Source organism: Nicotiana tomentosiformis, chromosome 1, assembly GCF_000390325.3.
Source record: "Nicotiana tomentosiformis chromosome 1, ASM39032v3, whole genome shotgun sequence".
Classification (NCBI taxonomy): domain Eukaryota; kingdom Viridiplantae; phylum Streptophyta; class Magnoliopsida; order Solanales; family Solanaceae; genus Nicotiana; species Nicotiana tomentosiformis.
Window position 1 is genome coordinate 58,188,121 of NC_090812.1, and position 24,534 is coordinate 58,212,654.

At 37.3% G+C, this 24,534-nt stretch overlaps 2 protein-coding genes across 2 annotated transcripts; both read left to right on the plus strand.

The window, feature by feature from the left end:
• The first annotated feature begins 5,604 nt into the window (after positions 1 to 5,604).
• LOC138906606 (uncharacterized mitochondrial protein AtMg00810-like) lies at positions 5,605 to 5,994 on the plus strand. Its single transcript, XM_070195769.1, has 2 exons — positions 5,605 to 5,825; positions 5,907 to 5,994. The coding sequence occupies exons 1-2, from the start codon at positions 5,605 to 5,607 to the stop codon at positions 5,992 to 5,994; spliced, it is 309 nt and encodes a 102-aa protein (XP_070051870.1).
• A 1,051-nt stretch (positions 5,995 to 7,045) lies between these two features.
• On the plus strand, positions 7,046 to 12,218 carry LOC138906607 (uncharacterized). The gene is made up of 4 exons (XM_070195770.1): positions 7,046 to 7,153; positions 7,259 to 7,514; positions 7,797 to 8,080; positions 11,985 to 12,218. Exons 1-4 carry the CDS (start codon positions 7,046 to 7,048, stop codon positions 12,216 to 12,218), a joined length of 882 nt encoding a protein of 293 aa, XP_070051871.1.
• Positions 12,219 to 24,534: the final 12,316 nt, after the last annotated feature.

Sequence of the window (24,534 nt, forward strand, 5' to 3'; positions counted from 1 at the left end):
AGGAATCCTTACTTGAAGAGAACTTTATCCAAGATAAGGGAGGAGTTAGAAGTTGAAGATCACTAAAACTCTTCCACCAAGGAAGTGTAGCATTAGAACTCTAGTTATATCATATTTTATTAACTCTATAAATTGCAGGAAGTTCTCATTCTACAGGGACGCACAAAGGCTGAAGTTAAACGTGAATTGAGAGCAAAATAGCAAGGCATTTTGCAAACGATTCTTGTGTGATTCAAGTGTTCGAACCTGAAGCTACATGCACCAAACAGAAGAACCAATTCCAAGCGTTTGTCTTTTATTCTAGTTCAATTGTAGTATGTGTTTTCAATTTGTACCTTTCAGCTTTATCTAAAAGAAATTGTATCCAAGCAACCATCATGTAGTATTTTTTACTTTTCGCATTTACTATTTCCGCAACAGTAGTATAAGGAACACTTAGAGGAACCAGATCCTTCTACAATTAGTGCACGCGAAAATTGGACACCACACAAATTACCCCCCTCCCCCCTGTGTGTCATTGAAGTATAAAATATCAATTGGTATCAGAGCAGGTTATCCTTAAAGAGGTTAACACCTTAGGAGAAGATTAAGATGAGTGCACCACCTGAAAACTGGGAAGGGCAATCCACTGCTAGGCCACCACTCTTAAATGGCCAGTACTACTCTTGGTGGAAAAACAAGATGAGAGATCACATTATAGGATAGGACTATGAGCTATGGGACATTGTCACCGATGGTCCACTGGCTACATTAAATATAAATGCTAAAGGAGGAGAGGTACCAAAGACAAGAGCGGATTGCACTGCTGAGGACTTGAAGAAATGGGAGAAGAATGCTAAAGACAAGAAATGGCTTGTTTGTGGACTTGGTCCAAATGCGTACAGCATAATCCAAAGTTGTACCACTGCTAAGCAAATTTGGGACACATTGCAAGTGGCTCATAAAGAAACACCTCAGAGGAACTCAATTGTATTCTTTGTATGAGAACTTATCTATGAAGGAAGGATAAACCATTCAATAGATGTACACAAGGTTCACTACACTGACAAATGAACTAAAATCTCTTAGAAGGATTATTCCTGAAGAAGATAGAGTCGAGAAGATACCGACTAGGGTTTTGCCTATCACTTGGGAGAGCAAAATCATTGCCATTGAGGAATCAAAGAATATTGCCACTCTCCCACTAGATGAATTAATTGGAAATCTCACTGCCTATGAACTTAGGAGACAAACCATAAAAATGGATGTACTTAAGAAGGAAAGGAGCTTGTCACTCAAAATCACTGAAGGTTCTGATCTAGAAGATGATGAAATGGCTATGATCACCAAGGACTTCAAGAAGTACCCGAGGAGAGGAAAAGGCTCTTTAAGAAGTGGAAACTATATCAAGTCAAAAGCTCCTGATAAGCAAACGAATGATCTGCTACAAGTGTGGAAATACGGATCACCACATCAAGAACTATCCTTTATGGAAAACTGAATGGAAGAAGGAAAGAGTTGAACGAAGGAACAGGAAAAAGGAACAAGTTCAACCCAAGAAAAGCAACAACAAAGGATCGACCAAGGCTATGGTCGCTGCTTGGGGAGAAAGCTCAGACGATAATGAGGATGAACAAGCACTTATGGCAATCGAAGAATTTGATGAAGAAACTGAGGTAAGTGTAATTCATCTCAAAGGAAAAATTAAATTGTTGTCTAAAGAAAGATTGACTAAGTTAATTCTAGAACTAATTGATGAATCTGACGATGTAAATAATGAAAAAGGAACAGTTGTCTAAAGAATGTGTGATTTTGAAGGATAAGTGCAAAAACCTGGAACTTAGGGTTAGTAAAACTGTAAGTGAAAACATTGTGTTGAAGAACCAAGTTCTTGCACTTGACTCAACTATCCTAGAGCTTAGATCTGAAAATCTAAAACTGAAATTATAAATAGGTAAAAATATAGTTAATCACACACAACTCACTCTAGAATAAAACGTATGGAAAATGAAAGATGAGTTGTATAAAAGGGATGAGCAGGTAGGAATCCTAAAGGAATATCTAAGAAAGGTCAAGCATGAGCTAGACAGAACTTGTAAATAGAACAGGTCCTCCAATGCACTTACATGGCTACAAGAACACCATAATAGCAACAGAAAGGGACTTGGCTTTGGGAACCTGGCACCTAAGTGGGATCCCAAAAGCAAGTACCTCACACTTCTTGAGAAAAATATTTGCACACACTGTGGTAAAACATGTCACTATAAAAGTGAATGCATTGCAAAAGAAAAGGCTAGTCAAAAAGAACAAAAAATTTGTTCAAGGGAAGAATAGGCTACCAAGTTGGGCTAAAAAGAATTTGATTCATCCTTTTGTCTGTAGAAAGGGACCCAAACTAATTTGGGTTCCTAAGACTAACCCCCTATTTCCTTTTGCAGGTCCAAGTGAAGGGGAGCAGTCAAATATGGTACATGGATAGTGGTTGCTCAAAGCACATGACATGAAGCAAAAATCAGTTCCTTTCACTTGAGGACCTTAAAGGAGGTAATGTCTCCTCTGGAAATAGGATGAAAGGTGAGATAATTGGGGCTGGAAAGGTAGGTAAGATTGATTCTCACTCTGTTGAGAACATCTACTTGATAGATGGACTGAAGTACAGTTTAATAAGTGTATCACAATTGTGTGATAGAGGTAACATGGTAGCATTAACCTCTACAAAATGCTTTGTGATTAATCGTACCACTGACAAGATAGTTTTGCAAAGAAAAAGAGTTAACAACATATATGTTATAGAACTGTCCACACTTTTAGATAATGAACTCACTTGCTTAAGTGTGTTGGATAACGATCCCCTCCGTTGGCACAAGCGACTTGGACATGCCAGTCTAAGTCAACTCAACAAACTAGTCTCCAAGGACTTGGTGATAGGTCTGCCTAACATTAAATTCAAGGAAGATAAAGTGTGTGAGGCTTTTGCAAGGGGGAAGCAGGTAAGATCCTCTTTCAAAAGCAAGAAAGTGGTAAGCACCACCAGAACAATGGAACTGGTCCATATGGATCTTTGTGGACCAATGAGAACAATGAGCAAATGTGGTATAAGTTATATGATGGTGCTTGTTGATTATTACTCTAGGTTTACTTGGACATTATTTTTAACATCTAAAGATGAAGCATTTGACATGTTCACTTCTTTTGTTAGAAAAACTCATAAACAACTAGGTAATCAGCAGGGGTTGGCACCCTGTATTATTGAAAAGGAAACGTAACCAGGGATTGACGCCCTGTATTACTGAATAAGGAAATGTAACCAGGGGTTGGCGCCTGTATTATTGGAAAGGAAATGTAACAAGAGGTTGACGCCCTATATTAATGAAAAAGGAAATGTAACCAGGGGTTGGCGCCCTGTATTATAGAAAAAGGAAATGTAACCAGGGGTTGACGCCTGTATTACTGGAAAGGAAATGTAACAAGGGGTTGGCGCCCTGTATTACTGAAAAATGATATGTAACTAAGGGTTGGCGCCCTGTATTACAGAAAAAGGAGATGTAACCTGGGGCTGGCGCCCTGTATTACTAAAAATTAAAGGTAACCAGGGGTTGGCTCCCTGTATTACTAAAAAGGAAATGTAGCAGGGGTTGGCGCCCTGTATTACTGCAAATGAAAGGTAACCAGGGGATGGCGCGCTGTTACTGAAAAGGAAAGGTAACCAGGGGTTGGCGCCTTGTATTATAGAAAAGGAAAGGTAAACGGGGGTTGGCGCCCTGTATTACTAAAAAGGAAATGTAACTAGCTGATGTCACCCTGTATTATTGAAAAGGAAATGTAACCAGGGGTTGGCGCCCTGTATTACTGAAAAGGAAAGGTAACCAGGGGATGGAGCCCTGTATTATTGAAAAGGAAATGTAACCAGTGGTTGGCGTTTTGTATTACTGAAAAGGAAATATAATCAGGGGATGACGCCATGTATTACTGAAAAGGAAATGTAACCAGGGGATGACACCCTGTATTACTGAAAAGGAAATGTAAACAGGGGTTGGCGCCCTATATTACTGAAAAGGAAAGGTAACTAGAGGATGGAGCCCTGTTTTACTGAAAAAGAAAGGTAACTAGGGGTTGACGCACTGTATAATAGGTTTGATCATGGTACTGAATTTGAGAATGCTAAATTTGCTGAATTTTGTGATGAGCATGGCATAAATCATAATTTTCTGCTCCTAGGACTCCACAACAAAATGGAGTAGTTGAAAGAAAGAATAAGGCATTGGAAGAAATGGCTAGGACTCTTCTTCTTTCTAGTAAACTGCCTCATAGTGTTTGGGAAGAAGTTGTGAACAATGCATGTTATATCATAAATAGGTGAATGACTTGACCTCTTGTTGAAAAGACTCCTTATAGGTTACTTAAAGGGATAAAGCCAAACATATCCCATCTTAGGGCATTTGGATGCATGTGATTTGTGCATAATAATGGTAAAGACTCCCTAGGTAACTTTTATCCCAGAAGTGATGAGGGAGTATTCTTGGGATATTCTTCATATAGTAAAGTTTATAAGTTCTATAACAAAATAACTATGTGTGTTGAAGAAACTATACATATGATTTTTTATGAAACTAGCATTCTTTCTGAGAGGAAGGAACATGATGATGAAGCAATTGGGCCGGTAAGAAACTCAAATGAAACCACATCCCAGACGGAAGCTGCACCAGAGGAAGGAACAGGTCCCTCCACCCAGGGCAACTTGACATGGGGATTGAATAAAGAGGAAGTGATCCTCAAATCTCGAGGAAACCTGTCCATCAACCTGTTTTTTCAGCAACAAAACATTGAAGGAACATTTAGGGTAAACCCGTTGGTTGTGAAACCATAAAGTATCAAAGTTCTCATCCCATTGAGAACATAATTTATGATCCAACCTCTGGAATCAAAACCATATCTTCATTGAAGAATATTTGTGCTTTTGATGCTTTTCTATCTCTTATTGAACCTAAATATTATGTTGAAGATTTGCAGGATGCAGACTGGGTGAATGCAATGCAAGATGAACTCAACTAATTTGAGAGAAGTCAAGTTTGGCATTTGGTACCAAGACCCAAGGACAGATCAGTAATTGGCACAAATTGGGTCTTCGAAAACAAACTTGATGAATATGGAACAGTTATAAGGAACAAGGCAAGATTGGTGGTTCAAGGATATAGTCAAGAGGAGGGCATAGAATATGATGAGACTTTTTCTCCAGTTGCAAGATTGGAGGCAATTAGACTCCTTATAGCCTTTGCTGCCTATATGGAATTCACTCTCCATCAGATGGATGTCACGAGTGCCTTCCTCAATGGCTATCTAAAGGAAGAAGTGTTTGTCAAGCAACCTCCGGGCTTTGAAAGCAAGGAATGTCCTGATCATGTGTACAAGCTTGACAGGGCACTTTATGGGCTCAAGCAGGCTCCAAGAGCATGGTATGAAAGATTATCAAAATAATTTCTTGAGAATGGCTACAATAAAGGTAAAATTGATAATACTTTACTCCTGAAATAAAAAGGTAAAGATCTCTTGGTAGTTCAAATATATGTCAATGATATAATTTTTGAAGCAACTACGGATGAGTTAAGTAAAGAATTTGCTAAACTAATGGGGAGTGAATTTGAAATGAGTATGATGGGTGAGCTTAATTTCTTTTTAGGCTTACAAATTAAACAAAATTCAAATGGAAATATGATCCATCAGAAAAAGTATGTGAAAGAGTTGCTTAAAAGGTTTAAAATAGAAGATTCCAAAGAAATTGACACTCATATAACAACAACCACAAAATTGGATATAGATGAACCTGGTTCATCTGTTGATCAGAAGTTGTATAGATGAATGATTGGCACTTTGTTATATCTCACTTCTAGCAGACCTGCATTGTTTTCACTGTATGCCTTTGTGCTTAGATTTCAGGCAAGTCCAAAGGAGTCTCACTTGACTGTTGTCAAGGGGATCTTGAGATACCTAAAAGGCACCACTGACTTTTATCTATGATATCCAAAAGGTAGTAATTTCAATTTAGTAGGATATCCCGATGCTGATTATACATGTTTTCTTGTGGATAGAAAGAGCATCTCAGGTATGGCAGACTTTCTTGGCTCATGTCTTGTGTCTTGTGCCACCAAAAAGCAAAATTTTGTGGCCTTATCTAATGCTGAAGCTGAGTATGTTGTTGCTGCCTCAAGTTGTGCTTAGTTGTTGTGGATCAAACAATAAATAATGGACTTTAGAATTTATGTAGGTTGTATCCCCATCTTTTGCGAAAATACTAGTGCAATTAGTATGAGCAAGAACTCTGTTCATCATAAGAGAACTAAGCTCTAAGTGTTTAATCGCTTAGGAATTTTGTGCTACTGACAAGCAAATAGCTGACATCTTCACAAAAGCTCTAAATAGAGATCACTTTGAAAGGAACAAGTTAGAATTAGGGATGATTAAAATCACCTAAAAGGAACCAGTTTTAGCTCAAAAAATTGGTTAGAGAAATTGTGAATTTTCTGTACATAATTAGATTAGATTTTGCTCAGTCTGTACTTTCATCAGTATACTCTTGTTCCATGTGCTAAAAATGACCATTAATCTCTAATGATATTATCTCTATTTTCTTGGAAAATTAAGACTTACATAAGAGATTCCTCAGTGAAGAACCTAGTTCATCAAGATTACTTGGTACGTATTCTCCACTCTGCATATTTTGAAATAATTATATTTGGATTATGATCAAGAGGAGAGTCCCATTTAATCCTAACCTCCTTAAGCTTATCCATTATGAAATGAAGCAGTTTCATTCAAAAGAGTCCGAAAATGCAATAAGTGCCTAGATTCTAGGGAAAGTCACAAACGTCTCCTCAAACTGATTCCAGGTTGATTAGACCTCTGAACTTCTGAAAAGGTAGTTATTACCCAATTAAACTCCACCTCTCTAAATTGATTAGGACTTAATTTTTTATTTAATTCTTAATTCCCAAACCATCAAAACTCTCTCTATTTTCTCTAATCTTCCAAACACATAAATCCTCATCTTCTCTCATACCCAAAAACAATGATGGCAACCCCTTCTGAGAATCCTTCATCACCACCCAAGGAAACAACACCCACACCATCCATCACACCCACATTTAAGAAAGGAAGGGTCAAGATGCTGGCTCGCAAGGTTGGTGCTGGAAAAGAACAAATCAAGAAAATCAATAAGCACTTGAGGGCAAGTCAGGGAGTTGAACCCCAAAAATCTTAAGACTCGTTCAAATTTGCAACCGAGGGGGAAGAAATTGTTTCAGCTGAAACAGAGCAAGTAAAATCTTGTCCTAAAGTTACGTCTAAAGTCACCTCTAAGGCTACTGAAAATATGGAAACCATATTGGTTATGGTAGGAAATATGGTTGGAATAGAGACTGCTGAGTCTGAGAAAATGGTTGGGAAAAATAAAAGGAGAAAAGAAAAGGAGAGTGAGGGAGCTCAAGGTGATGTAAGGGGAATGGGACAAGGAGTGGCTGAATCTTCACCCACTTTTGTTGGTCAGACTGAATAAATTGGAGTTGAGGAGGGACTGAGGAATTGGCTGAAAAAGAAGAAAGTGTGAAAGAAAAAGAGGGAAGTGGTCTAGAGAAGCTGCTGAGGGGTTAATTAGATTGGGGAAGAAGGTTCAGGAACCTGTTCCATCTAAGCAGAAACCTCTTGAAGACTTACTGAAAAAGGTGCCTGACAGTTACAATCCTAAAAGGAAAAGGAGTTCAGGAGCTAGAATCCCTAGTACTTCTGGGCAAACAAGAAAAAAAAAGTTGTCTCGTGTATCCCAGTAGAGACTCCTCCTACAAGAGGAAGAGCTACAAGAAGTCAGAAGAAGCAGAGCGAAGCTGAACTGGAAAAGGCCTTACAAGAAAGTAAGAAAAAAGCTATTGCTAAGGGAAAGAGAAAGGTGGTTGAGCCTGTTGAGGCAATTGAAATTGATGAGATGGACCTGGTTCATCAGAATGAACATGAGGCAGAAGAAATGGAGGTTGTGACTCCAAAGGCAAAGAAGATCAAGACTTCTACAACGAAGTTTGTTTCCAAGAAAAAGTCTGCAGGGCCATCTTCCTTGGTCAAAAGAACCAGGTCTTCCTTGAAGTCCAGAAACCACAGGCGTCGTGATGGCACTTAGTCTCTAACACTAAGTAAGCCAACTATAATTACAATTCAAGCCAATTTGTTTTTTTTAAAACATATAATTAAATACTAGTGTCAAAACCAATAGCGGAAATAATTACTAACAATCTCCTAAGACTGGTAATACTGAGTCACGAACTCTAATTGAATACATGGAATGATCTCGAGGACCGAATGCACAATACTATTCGAATAGGAAATTAACAGTACAATTAAAATGGAAAGACTTCAAGGAACTGCGATGACCAAGCAGCTCTATCTTGAATCCTTGCGATCATACTCTAACTCTATCCAAGTCTGATATCTCCAATACCTAGCTATGTACAAAAATGTGTAGAAGTATAGTATAAGTACACCACGGTCGGTACCCATTAAGTATCAAGACCAACCTTAGTGGAGTAGTGACGAGGTACAGTCGAGACACTCACTAGTCTAATAACCAGTGCAATATAGTATACAAAATAATAGAAAACAAATAGCAGTGATAGCAACACCAATCAATTAGTGATTTAAACAGCAAGTAATATCTTCCCAACAGGAACACCATTAATATTGCTCAACAAATAATGAGTACATGTACAACTAATTAATCAAGTCCTTCAAATAAAAATCTTTCGCCTATATGCTTTTCAAATAATAATCTTCAGGATATAATACTTTTCAATAAATATACTTCGAATATACTCCCTTCAAATAAATATCTTTGAAGTATAATTCTTTCAAATAAATCTTTTTCAAATATAATTCCTTCAAATAAATATCTTCAAATATAATTCTTTCAAATAAATCTCTTTAAAATATAATTCCTTCAAATAAATATCTTTCGAATATAATTCTTTCAAATAAATCTCTTTCAAATAAATATCTTTCGAATATAATTCTTTCAAGTAAAAGTCACCACGTTACACCTCATTTAACTTTTCTGGTGTGAGAGAAATACTCAATATATCACATCAAATGGCATGCCAATACCTTCGTGCTATTGTCTCATTCTCATCCAATGTATATATGTAGATCAAATCAATTGGAACGGCAACACCCTTCGTAATGTATTTCTTTCTCACTGTACTTACATATAACAGTACCAACTAGCTGGGAGAAATGCCAATAACAATAAAAGAAATAAAGTGGAGGCACACAAGATGCAATAACGACTACAAGTCACATAGAAAACATAGGTGCACAATAACATCTCAAGATAAAGTCATGAATGTATACACAACAAAACGATATCACAATGTAATGTATGTCGCTCGTCCTCGCCTCCACGAAAACACCCTTCGTGCCATGAATATATGATAATATAAAAATAATTGTACGGCATCACCCTTCGTGCTTTTACTCTCATCCTCACCTGATAATATAAATGAAATGGCACGGCATCACCCTTCGTGCTTTACACTCTCAATGGCACGGCATCATCCTTAGTGCTTTACACTCTCAAATGGCACGGCATCGCCCTTCGTGCTTTATACTCTCCCTCACATGATAATATAATTCAAATGGCATGGCATCACCCTTAGTGCTTTACACTCTTCCTTACCAAGCACATGTATATCATTAACAAGCAGGGTAGGAAGCATAAATAACATCAAGGAGAGTGCTTAAACCACAACACAATACAACAATTCATATCACAATTTACCACTAACCACAACAAAATTCCAAATATGTAGCAGAATCAATAAATTTCTCAGTAAATTTCTCAACAAATAGCCCAAGGCTCCACACAACGTATATAAAATCTCAAAACAATCAACAGAGGTGAAAAATACTCAGTATAGGGCAACGCCTTCATTAATCCAAATTTTTGATAATTATATTAACTCCTCAATTTAAACTTATTTAATAAATATTTCCAGGTAAGGATTCCATCATGAATTTAATTTCAAGAAAATATCAAATCAACAAACACACAAAATTCACATAAAATCCAAGTGATAATAACACCAAATTATTATATAAAATACAAACTTGATAAATAAGGAATAAGGCGTGATAATTCAAGGATTTACTAATGCCAGCAATTATCCAATTTAATACATAAAAATGCCTAGCACTTTAAACCAATAAATTTTGCACATATAAGCCTGAGTACGTACTCGTCACCTCGCGTACACGGCTTCCAATCATACAATTTCCACATAAGACTCAATGCCTAAGGGGTAATTCCCCCACTCGAGGTTAGGCAAGATACTTACCTTTTTTTGAAGTTATGCCGATATTCCAAAATCGCCTTCTTGCTTGAATTGACCTCCGGACAGCTTAAATCTATCCAAATTAATTGTATAACTCATTAAAATTCATCGAAAACAATTCCGAATAATAATACACCGACTTAAAAATTTATTCCAAAATGTCAACAAAAGTCAACGTGGGGCTCGCCTTTCGGAACTCGACATAGTTTTTACAAAATCTGAACATCCATTCCGATACGAGTTCAACCATACCAATTTTATCAAATTCCAACAACAAATCGTCCTCCAAATCTTGAATTTTCGTTTTTGAAAGATTTTTCAAAAATCTTAATTTTTTCCATTAAATCTGAATTAATCAATGAATATAACCATAGATTCATGAAATATAATTACTTTCGGATATAGAACACTTACCCCAGTCGAAGACGTGAAAAAATTCTCAAAATCGCCCAAAGCCGAGCTCCAAAAATCCCAATCGAAAATGAAGAAATGACAGATTTTCAATCCTTAAGTTTCTGTCCAGGTTCGCATTTGCGAATGAACAGTGTTTTCGCATTTGCGGACAAAAACTTAGCATTTTTGAATGAATGGTGTTTTCACCTTTTGCGAATGAACAGCGTTTTCACATTTGCGGACAAAGACTTCGCATTTGCGAATGTATAGTATTTTCGCATTTGCGGACAAAACTTCGCATTTGCAAATGAACAGTGTTTTCACATTTTGCGAATGAACAATATTTTCGCATTTGCGGATAAAGACTTCACATTTGCAAATGAACAGTATTTTCGCAATTGCGAATGAATAGTGCCACACCAGAAACCAACAAAACCAAAACATCTCTGAAATAATCTGAAATCACCCCGAAACTCATCCGGAACCTCCCGGACACAAAACATATATGAATTTCAATCGTAAAACATGCTATGGACCTGCTCGCACACTCAAAACACTGAAAAGAGGTCGTCTTGACCCGATATTGACCATGGTCAAACTCCCAAATTTTTTAACTTTACTAGTCTCTCAACTAATGATCCAAAAACACACCTAAGTCCCTCGGGACCCGTCAAATCATACCAACGAGTCCTAAAATATCATACGATCTTAGTTAAAACTTCAAATTAAATCGAACAATGCTAGAACCACGAATCATACCCCAATTCAATCATAATGAAACTAAGTAATTCCAACTTCTACATTTAATACCGAAACCTATCGAATCACGTTCGATAGACCTCAAATTTTGCACACAAGTCATAAATGACAGAACGGAAATATACAAATTTTCAGAACTGGATTACGATCCCGATATCAAAAAGTCAACTCCCCGGTCAAACTTCCCAAAAATTCTATTTTCATCATTTCAAGTCAAATTCCACTACTGACTTCCAAATAATTTTCTGGACACGCTCTTACGTCTAAAATCACCATACGGAGCTATTGGAATTATCAGAATTTGAATCCAAGGTCGTTTACACATAAGTCAAATCTACGGTCAACTCTTTCCATTTAAACTTTAAAAATGAGAATTGTTCTTTTAATTAAATTCCGAATCTTTCGAAAACCAAACTCGATCGCACATGCAAGTCATAATACGTATTACGAAGTTGCTCGAGATATTAAGTCGTTGGACGGGGCGTAAAGAAGAAGAAGAAGAAGAAGAAGAAGAAGAAGAAGAAGAAGAAGAAGAAGAAGAAGAAGAAGAAGAAGAAGAAGAAGAAGAAGAAGAAGAAGAAGGAGGAGGAGGAGGAGGAGGAGGAGGAGGAGGACAAGATGGTTAAGTTTGGGAAGAGAATCATCTTGAAAGGTAAACTCCTCAAGGATTTGGAAGAGGAAGCCATGTTGATGTTGTTGGAGAAGCTACAATTGCAGGGTTAGAAGGACATGGTCCTTCAGTTGGATGGAAAGCTTGCCACAACTGAGATAGTAGAGTTTATGGCAAATTGTGAGATCAAAGATGGTATGGTCAGCAGTGTGGTAAAGGGGGTGACAGTGAGTTTTGATGACAAAGAACTGGGAGAGTTTTAGCTGTACATGCTGCAGGGTACAATGACTACAAGAAACTCAAATAGCCGAGCCTAGAGAATCTCCCTACTGCCCTTGCCATTACAAGAAAGTTTTGTGACAACAAAGAAGAGCTTGAGCCCAAGGTTGTGTACAAAAGGAGGCACATTGCTACATTCATGGACCTGGTCCTTATGGAATGTCTGGATAGTGGAAGTCAAATCAATTGGCCTAGATTTATCATCCAGCTTCTTGATAAGGTTCTGACTGGCACCAAAACTCATGTCATACCCTATGATTTCATTATCATGGTTATACTCACACATTTTAAGGTACCCATCAAGAAATGGGAGATTGGTACAAGCAAGGATCACTTTTGGGCAAATACTTTGACTGCTTATTACTATGAAGTCCACACCACTCCCAAAGAACCTGGTTCATCCAAAAAGATACCTGTGGACATCAAAGTGTGAGCCTTGGTGCAAGAGAGTGGGATTAAGGATGTTGAAATTGAAAGGCTGAAGAAGAGGTTGGCAGAAGTAGAAGCTGAGAGAGATGCTCTCAGAGCTGAGCTTGCAAAAGAGAAGGAGAAGAATAATGGCATTCTTCAGGATATGCTGAAACTGCTTCAAGTCAAGAACCAAGAACGTGGTCCTTCCCAGCCTTAAGACCTTCTTAGCCTAGTTAGACTAACCAGTGACCGGGATGGGATTTTTTTCTTGTTTCTTTTGCTCATGATCCTGTGTTTTTATTTCTCTTATGCTTGTGGATGACTAAGTATCAATGATAATTAACTGTTTTTGTGCTCTAACTGTTTGTTGATGCTTCTTAGATAGCTAATATCATTAGATTGGTAAATGATGCTTGATTCCATGATTGCATTTGTAGTAGCCCTAGTGGCTATGAGTAATTTCTATTAAAATCTGGTTATCTAACATAATTTCTATGCAACTTTTTGATGCTGCCAAAAGGGGGAAGATAGGTTGTGCTTTTATTTTGGACTGTGATGTTTATAACCTAATGAATATGGTCCTTGATGAATAATGACTTTAAAATGAAAAGTGTTCTAACCTTGTGTTGGTATTGAGTTGAGTTTCTATAAGGCCTATGCTTATGAAAAGTACAGAGTTTGTCATCATCAGAAAGGGTGAATTTGTTAGCCCAAGTGAAGTTTTGTTTTGATGATTGACAAAGGAACTTGTGCATGAACCAGGTCCATACACAGTATACATAGACACGGGCAGATTCGAGCATAAGGGATGCACGTGAAGGAGATAAGCTTAAGTTGTTATATCTGATATCTTCTAATCGAAAAGGTTGCATAAATGATAAGGAGAAGGACTCCTTACTTGAAGAGAACTTTATCTAAGATAAGGGAGGAGTTAGAAGTTGAAGATAATTAGAACTCTTCCACCAAGGAAGAGTAGTATTAGAACTATAGTTATTTCTTATTCTACTAACTCTATAAATTGCAGGAATTTCTCATTCTATAGAGACGCACAAACGCTGAAGTTAAACGTGAGTTGAGAGTAAAATAGCAAGGCATTTGCAAACAATTATGGTGTGATTCAAGTGTACAAATCTGAAGCTACATGAATCAGATATAAGAACCAGTTCCTACGTCATTGGGACCAACTCCAAAATCTGTACGAGAAGTGCAGAGTGTAGTATCAGTACAACCGACCCCATGTACTGGTAAGTGCTGAGCCTAACCTCGACGAAGTAGTGACGAGGCTAAGGCGGTTCACTTACATTACCGGTATGCAGTATTAGTAACAACATCAATAATAGAAATAAATCAGGTAATTCATTTATAATAATTGAAGCCAACTCAGCAGTCATAACCAATTGTCATTTCCATCAATTATGTTGTAGCGTGCAACCCGCTCTCTCAATATATTCACATTCAATTCTGTTGTACCGTGCAACCCGCTCTCACACTATATTCATTTTAATCAAGTCTGTTGCGGCGTGCAACCCGATCCTCCAATATGCACTCTTAATAAGGTTGTTGCGGCGTGCAACCCAATCTTCCAATATAGACTTTTAATAAGTCTGTTGCGGTGTGTAACCTGATCCTCCAATATATACTTTTAATAAGTCTATTGCGGCGTGCAACCCGATCCTCCAATATAGACTTTTAATAAGTCTGTTGCGGCGTGCAACCCGATCCTCCAATATATTCATTATAATCCATTCTGTTGCAGCGTACAACCCGCTCCTCCAGTATATTAATTTATCAATTCTTATAGAAAAAATTTCTCCAATAAATGCAACAGTTAATATTAAATTGTAAGACAACAAGCGTACAATAATTATGATTTATTCATGAAACAAACAATGTCAAATAGAAAATTATCAAAGAAATCAAGGAGAAAATAGGCAGTTTAATATTTAATATGCTAAATGTCAAATAACAATTAAGACACATAATTCAAGTAGCATGTAATAATTAATGCAGGAATTCAAGAATTAATATTTCGCAAAGAATAGGAGAGAAACAATTATTATAATAATTAATTCATGATTTAAAATAATTTATGATTTTTCAAGTAATTATGCAAATAATTAATTTGACGACGTATAGACACTCGTCACCTCGCATATACGTCGTTCACATGCATTTTACATAACAAATAATTTAAGGGTTATATTCCATCAAGTCAAGGTTAACCACGACACTTACCTCGCTTTGCAAATTCCAATCAATTACTCAACCACAACTTTTCCTTTTAAATTTGTCTCTGAAAGCTTCAAATCTATTCACAAACAATTCGATATATTCAATGCTAATCATAGGAATTAATTCCATATGAATTTACACATTTTCCGGATAAAAATTTAAAATTCAATAAAATATTCGACAGTGGGACCCATGTCTCAAATCCCGGAAAAACTCACAAAATCCGAACACCCATTCCAATACGAGTTCAACCATACAAAATTTGTCCAATTCCGATATTAAATGGACCTTCAAATCTTAATTTTTTATTTTTGGAAGATTTTATAAAAATCTGATTTTTCTTCCATAAATTCACGGATTCATGATATAAATGAGTATGAAATTATGAAATATAATCAATATAGGATAAGGAACACTTACCCCAATATTTTTCTGTGAAAATCGCCCAACAATCGCCTTACCCGAGCTCAAAAATGGGAAGGAGTTGAAAATGGGTCGAAACCCCATTTCCAGAACTTAAGTTCTGTTTCTGAGATTTTTACCCTTCGCGTTCGCGAAGGTACTCTCGCGAACACGAAGCACAACTTTGTGCTGTCCAACTTTTACTCTTCACGAACGCGAGGGCTACTTCGTGAACACGAAGCTTGCCTGGCTTGGCCTTCGCGAACGCGATATGCCCTTCACGAACGCGATATGCCCTTCGCGAACGCGAAGGCAATTGACCTGGCCAGTCTCTTTCGCTTCGCGAATGCGAGGCTTCGATCGCGAACGCGAAGCTTCGCATCCCAAGCCTTGGCGAACGCGTTCTCTCTATCGCGAAAGCGAAGCACAAAATATGCCAGCCCCAATTTGCTCTTCACGAATGCGAGACTCCTCACGCGAACGCGAAGAAGGAAACCGGAAGAAGGTTTCTGCAGTTTCCTCAAATTCCAAAATGATACGTTAACCACCCGAAACCAACCTGAGCCCTCGGGGCTCCAAACCAAACATGCACCCAAGTTCTAAAACATCATACGAACTTGCTCGCATGATCAAATCACCAAAATAACACTTAGAACTATGAATCGGACACCAAATAAAAGGAAGTTTTCAAGAAAACTTTAAAACTTATATTTTTTTATAACCGGACGTCCGAATCACGTCAAAACAACTCCGATTCTCACCAAATTCGGTAGACAAGTCATAAATATTATAGTGGACCTACACCGGGCTTCGGAATCAAAATATGGACCCGAGTTCAATGAATCCAATATCAGTAATTTCTTAAAAATCATTAAGCTTTCAAGCTTTTAATATTTCTTCAAAATTCCATATCTCGATCTAGGGACCTCGGAATTCGATTCCGGGCATACGCCCAAGTCCCAAATCACGATACGGACCTATCGAAATCGTCAAAATACTGATCCGGGTCCGTTTGCTCAAAATATTGACCAAAGTCAACTCAATTGAGTTTTAAAGCTCTATTTCACATTTTAATCCATTTGTCACATAAAAACTTTCCGGAAAATTTTACGGACTGTGCACGCAAGTCGAGGAATGATAAATAGTGCTTTTCGGGGTCTTAGAACATAGAATTACTTATTAAATTTAAAGATGATATTTTGGGTCATCACACTATCGCCCTAGGGCCATAAGTTTTTAGTATCAAAGCACAATAAATAACTTATCAATTACTATGACGATCTCAGGTCAAAAAAAAATCTTATATCACATTCTTCAAGAGAATATCCTACTGACAGTTTATGATAATTCTAACAGTTAGGAATTATCCAATGAGTTGGTTTAATGATCATATCTCTATATGCATCTTCTATCTATGTGATTTAGTTAATGAGATCAACTAATCTTTATCCAATAAAGACGATCACATAAATATTGATCTAACCAGATTACTAATGTTCAAATTAATAATCTTATGATCAAAAACAAATTTAGATTAAATTATAAGAAACTTCACTCTCATTATCACGATCTCCATCACAATGTTAAGTCACAAAATTTAATCAAGGACCTTATCAAGTTAATCAAACAATTGATAATAACTATGATAAAAGAATATCATATGTCATATATTTTTATATCAAATAACGTTCACAAAAATATGTTCAAATCATCAAATGTGAGATTGGATCTAGGGCATATCTACTATATCCCTAACACTATTTTATGCTTATTTATGTCTTAAGATATAATCTCTCTTCATTGAATATTTATTAGCTATTTTCATCTTCAAGAACAATTATTATAAAGGGTAAAATGAGATAAAAATATAATTTATTTTTTCTTGAACTTCTAAAATTATAAATAATTTGAGACAACTATTTCTAGAAAGCACGACATATAATTTGAGATGTAGGGAGTAACTATATGTGTTTGAAATAGTAAGTCAAATTTTTTATCATCTTCAGATTTAATTGAGAATAATCTTTCGATTTTTTTGCACAAAACTTACTAATATTAGTCCGGATCTTATCATTCTCGAACCAGTCGAATTAGTGAACAGTTTATTACTAGTTTCCAACTATATCATTTCCACCAAAAGTTACCGAATTTCTTATCATATTGAATGAAGTGTGGCAAGAATATAAAACTTAAACAAATTAGATAGAGAAAGTACGGAGCCAGTGACTTTTAGAGGCCCATTAACTCTAACTCAAACTCAAACGACGATGCCACAATAAAACCGTTATATTGTCTTACTGGTTCATTGATAAGTAATGATTTCATGTAGAAATGACACCATGTAGCCACTTGCTAATTAATAAGCCACAATAAAACCGTTATATTTAAAAATTAGTCAATGCGTCTTCAATTTCAGTATTTTAGTATTATTTTTCAGGATAAAATACCCTGAATTGTCCTGAAGTTATGATTTTTAGTTTCTAATTTAAAATAAATACTGGTTAATCTCTAAATAGCATCCCTGAGAATGGCTATCCGTGAATTTGCCCCATGATTCATTGGAATAATACAGATATAACTTTCCCTGCATTTCGAGGCATTCGCACAAATGGCCTTTTTCTTAATTTATTGAAATTTTGTCCCAGTTAGTCATTGGGTTACATTGTGTGCAAAAAGAAGAAGAAAATCCAACTTCTTCTAAAGACAAATTTAATCACTAAACGAATGGAGGTATCTAAATTTAAGGAGTGGCCTTAAAAAAGCCTTATTGGCAAAATCCAACCAATTCCTGATCATCTAGCAAAGAACCCCAAGAAATTGAATTGCCTTCTGTCTCCCTAAGTGCTCTCCCTTAATGGCTACATTAACATTTGACATCTCCCAACCAAAAAATAGAAAAGTTTCTTCTCTATACTAAGCAAATTTTCATTCGCCCCTCTTTCAATTAATTAGTTCAAGATTTATTTGGAAGTCTCTCAAACAGCATACTCCCTTATTTATTTGAAAAATGACATTGAACAGCTGCTCTCAAAATAATAATTGAATTTATTTTTTGTATATATATATATACATTTTGTATATTATATACAAAAATAATATAAATTTTATATACTTTTTAGGCTACCAAAGATAAATAATTTGATAAAATAAAGTAACTTTTAAATGATTAAAAAAAAACATAAATAACTTTGATGTCCAATTATCCAAAATTAAGCGACCATCTATATTAAGCTGCATGCAGCCAACACAAACTAGTGTCGATAGGTAATACTAAATTTGCTTGGAAGAGAAGGGCATTATGTGTTAGGTTTGTTCTCCACCCTACTTTTTTTTTTTTTTGCAGGTATTTTAACAAAAGAAGTTTGATACAAAATACAATAAATTGAGAAATAATCCTTCAATTCTAATATATGAAGTATGTCCCTTAATTTACCACTTCGCACTTGTTCTATATTGAGATACTATTAAATTATGTTTTAGGCCATGGTATATATAAAAGGAATTATAATGCGAGCTCGAGTCTCTCTTTTTCCCTCAACAGAAACGTCTAGCTAGTTTTTTAATTTACTGTAAAGAATGGTTAGTGATTGATTAGTATTAGCGAGAATAACACTTGACATCAAGATTTGCAATTTAGAGGGTGAATTGGTAAATCAAGTTGCACTTTTCTGATCAGTCTAAACCTTTACAACGAAAATTGGAAAATCTTGTGCAAGAAATATCTACGGATTGGCCGGCCTCAACAGTAGTATCTTGGGCAGCTACTATAGGATGATAATTGTTTTTAGGGGTGTACAAACAAAATCGATAAATCGCATTAAATCGATACTCCGAATTAAATCAGAAAACAAAAATTGATGTGGTTTGGTATTGAAAAATAAAACCCGACCATAATTGGTTTGGTTTGGTTTTAACTAAAAAAGTCAAACCGAAACCAAACCAACCCGATAATATATTTATATAATTTTTAAAAATATTTTATATATATAAATATTTATTGTAATGTAATTTATAAATATTTCTTAAACTTTTTTACAGTTTTATCTTTTAAGGTATTATTTCATGTTTAGACTTAACATTCTTGAATGGTAAATAAATTTTATAACCCATAAATGTAGTAACTCAAACAAAGTTCAAATCAATACTAATGCTAACAAAAGAATTCAATTCAATACTAGGAATGACGAAAGTGTTGGATAATTATTTTAGTTTTACATTGTTTATAAAAAAAATGCATAACGTAGTTTATCTTTTTCTTTAGTTCTTGGTTATGTAATTAATATTAGTACTTATTAGCTATACTTATTTTAGCATGACCTATATAGTATTTTTAGATTATGTTAATTTTCATTATGGCTTATTAATTAGCAATATTTATTTTATGTATTTTTGTTATTTTATCTTTGTTATTGAATATTTTAGTATAATGCTATGACTTATCTTATATTATTGTGTTAGTTTCTTGGAAAACACATTATATAATTATATTTTTATTTACCCGAAAAATCGGATAACATTAAATTTATGTATGGTTCTAAGGATACATAATATCCTTTGATACAAAGATCACAATACAGATATTTTGACTATGAGGATAGGAATGATGAACAGGGAAATTGAATAAGATGAAATAAAACAAGCACAAAGAGATGTCTTTGTATATGAGAAAAAGATCTATTTATTGTAGTCTATGTTCTGTTTTTATAGCTTACAAGGATCATCCCTTTTATAATAGAGGGTCATTGCTTTATCTATAATAAAATAATAAAATAATACATATAATGGAGGACCCATGATGATTTGCCTCTTCCTCGGTTCTCGTCAAAATTCTCTCTCTTGGTGCGGTTGTAACGGCTCTTGTCTGCGAGCTTGATACTGGCTCGAGATCGGTATTGGATCGAGCCCCCAGTTTTGGTTCGAGCTCGATTCTGCATTGGGGTATCAATATTCGGGGTGAGTGTTGGTCGGTCTAGGCATCTTCGATAATCAACGCCTTGCCTCGTAGTTCGATTTGGATATGAGCTCGATAATGATACCGAGCTTGTCATTGATCGATCCTATAGATCGTAGCTCGACGCCCTTACTCCGGACCTCGACCGAGCTTGTCATGCAGATACCCTTTGATCGAAACATCATCGTCTCGACCAGTCCGTATGACTGAGTCAATCGATTTTGACCGTACACAGATAGTCCCCTCGTTTCTCGGAAAAGGATGTGGCGAGAAACGATATGATTTTCCAACAGCTCGATCAAATATATGTTGACATTTACATCGATCCCGACCATGACGTATATGATAGATGTCCCATCGGCTCGGTTTTACTGAGGCATTTAATGTGTGTCAGGCGGTGGTCGGCCACCACTGATATTGAACCGTCATTGCTTCAGTCTATAAATAGCCTTTCCTTCCACCATTCATCACTTTAACGTCTTCAATCCTCTAAATTTTCTAAGTTCCTTTTTGTCTTTTCTGAGTTTTATGCCTGCAAATCTGTGAATTTTACTGCAAATTCGTTCTTAAAACACCAAATACTCAAGTTCTTTGTTCACCAAATTTTAAATGGAAAAAACGTCTAAAAATGTTCCACAAAAACAGACCGCATCTTCATCTCGACCTACTGGTGACGAGGATGTGGAAGATCCCCACCCTGAGGAGTTCGTTCCGGTAGGATGTTCGACTGTATGTGATTTTAAAATTGAAAAGCGTTCTCCGATACCGGGTCGGTGTGAGCCGATATCGAGGTACCAATGTTCAATTACCGAAAATGTTCTCGCTAAAGTCATACAATAATGCAATTGGGATAATAAACTCGTAGTAATTCCATCGCCTGAAGAATCAATTACTACCCATGTCGAAGGGTTCTTAAGTGTTTACACTTATCCTTTCACGTTGGGACCTCTAGACCCTGTCATTGTCGCCTTTTGTAAGAGGTACAATGTGACCCTCGACCAAAACCATCCTTCCTTTTGGAGGATAGTGATTCTTCTTCGATATTTCTCGAGCAAGGTCGACGGGCGTATCTTCACCCTCGATCATCTTATGCGCCTTTACAGTCCCCGACTATATCGAGGAGGGTTGATCAAGCTTGCTCGCCGACCAACCAAAGCGCCATTCTCGAGCATAGACGAGACTCGGGATCGGGGTTGGATCGGCCATTTTGTTCGAATAAAAACCTCTGACCTGATCCCTGCCGATGACTTGCCATTTCCCGAGAAATGGAATATGAGTCGTGAGTAAACGTTTCTCTTTGCTCGTTTTGATCTTGTGATTGCCTTTTATTTTGTTGATCCATTTTCCTTTTTTATCACAGCCGTAGCTCGAATGCCAGAACCGATCCCGGATATAAAACAATGGGTCGAAAGTCAGGTGTTGCAGAGACCATACGCCGAGCGTTTTTGGGTCGAATTATCAAAGGGTCGATGGGAGGCCTGCAGTCATGGTAAATATTTTTGTCGATTTATCTCTTCATCGGTTTTTATGGTAAGTATCCTTTTTTCCCTTTTGTAGGACTCGGGAAAGATGTAGTCTTGAGGCCCCTATCTGGTGGCGAAGAAGTTCCTGTCCTGAAGCAGGTAAAAGAAAGGAAGAGAAAAGATGTATCGGGCTCCCCGAGCTCGGAAAAGAAGAAACCGGCTAAGAGATCTCGCAAGCCAAAAGGGGATCCTGGTGTTATGTCTTCAGAAGTGGCCCGCCATTTAAGGGACGAGCCCAAAGAAGGAGAGGAGAATTTAGTCTGCGTATGGGCTAATGTTGTGATTCAACAATCTCCCAATTTGGTGGAAGCAAATTAGGGAACCTTGGCCATAATCCCGGAACAAGAAGAAGCCGAGATTATCCCTCCTCGAGCTAAGATGATTGAAAGGGATACTGAGGGTGGATCTTCTCGGGTAGTAAAAGATATTTCAAGGGATGAGTTCGGGATAGTTGATATTGGCGGATCCCCTCAGATTTCAGATGCCATGATTCGAGAGGCCGTCATGTTGGAGGATCAGTCCTATGAGGGTATTCAGGGGTCAGCCGATATCCACGATTTTCTGGAGGGGCTCGAGTCAGGTGCCTCGGAGGAGATTACCGATTTTGGTAAAATGCCGGTACCCAAAAATGCGTCGTGGTCGGGTTCTACCGAGCCTTCATCGATTCATAAACTAGTGGACCGATTTCCGGCCCCGAGTATCGATCCCGATCGAAGGCTGAAGATAGTGCTCTCCGTACCTGCGGAGACCCGAATTTTTTCTTCCCCTGTGGGGATTGCCAGTTACCTTCAGTCCTTGGTGACTGAAGAAGATCAATCAGTGATGAATGCGGTGGGGCTCACCTGTCTCTTCAACGAGGCCCAACATGCTTTGAATCGGGTAACTCTGATGGTGTTTTTGCTGCTTCTTTTATACATAGATTTGTAGGTAATTCTAATGTTTCTCCTTTCGTTTGTAGGCTTCAGTGTTGCATCACGAGGCCTTTCTTCAAATCCGGGAGGAGCATGATGCCGAGGTTCGGAGCCTCACTGAGAAGAGCGACTCGTACAAGCTCCTTAGTGAAAAACTTAGAGCAGATTTGACAGCAGCTCGGGAAGAGCATGAGGAGATGGCTGAGCAGATATTCCGAATGTTCCATGATAGTGAAGATGAAAAAGAGATAACCACTAACGATCCGATTCTACAGGTTCGGCAGAGGATCGAGCAGATTGGACGGCTTAACTCACAGGTAGAAGCGCTAATGGCCGAGGCAGAATAATTTAAAAAGTGTATGGATATCCTTGCCTCACAAAAGGAAGCCGTTAAAGCTCAGTTGGATCTGTATGATGCCCAGCTTCGATCTGCGAAAGAAAATGCTTTGGAGTAGATCGAGAAGATGAAAGAGCTTCAGCATCGGTTGGATTTGGCCACTTCAGATAAAGCATATTTGGCTAAAGAACTTGAAGTGGCCAGATATGAGGTGATCGAAGCCAATAAAAGAGCTGATGCCAAAGTGGCTCAGTTCAGGATCGATGTCGAAGTTAACCAAGCCAAAGCTGAAAGCATGGTCGAACATGCAAAATGGCAAGCTCGGAGAGAAGCTCTCGAGGAGGTCAGAGCTCAGGGCTTTGATATTGGGACTGAGATTGTAGTTGCCAGGGCAGAGGAGAACAAAGCTCGAAGGTTGGCCTTTCCTGAGGAGGACTCAGATGACTCGGGGGAATCTGAAGATGAGGACGATGCCGAGAATACGACCTCCGATGAAGATTGAGTCATTTAGGGCCTTAGGTCATTTTGCTGCATTCTTTGGATACCACTTTCGGTTTTTGTATAAAGAACTTCCTTTTGGCAGAGTAGCTGCCTCTGTAAAAACAAAATTGGTAAATATAAATCTTTCTTCCTTTTGAAGCAAAATGACCTTTCAAGCTAAATAGATAGTTTGAATTTTAATCTCTGTTGCCTTCGGGCCTTGTGGGTAGTCCCTTTTGCTTTATCGGGCTCGAACATCCTTCATCCTTAAATAGTCAAGTGTTCATTTGAATTCGAAGAAATGAGTAATTTTACTCGAAGTAAAGTAGCCTGTAGGTTTGTGAATAATTTGAACTCAAAGTAAAGTAGCCCGCAGGCGTAATGGTCGAGTGAGTGCTTGCTCGAACTTGAAATAACAGTAGATCGTAGGCTTAATAGATGAGTGAATGTTTTGAACTCGAGATAATGTAGCCCTTAGGTATAATGATCGAGTGAGTGCTAGCTCGAACTCGTAACAAAAGTAGCTCGTAGGCTTAATAGTCGAATGAATGTTTCAAACTCGAGATAATGTAGCCCGTAGGCTTAATGGTCGAGTGCCTGCTTGCTCGAACTCGAAAAACATAGCCCATAGGCTTAATAATCGAGTGAATGTTTCGAACTCGAGATAATGTAGCCCGTAGGCATAATGGTCTAGTGAGTGCTTGCTCGAACTCAAAATAAAAGTATCTCGTAGGCTTAATAGTCGAGTGAATGTTTCGAACTCGAAATAATATAGCCCGTAGGCGTAATGGTCGAGTGAGTGATTGCTCGAACTAGGAAAAAAAGTAGCCCGTAGGCTTAATAGTAGAGTGAATGTTTCGAACTTGAAATAATGTAGCCCATAGGCGTAATGGTCGAGTGAGT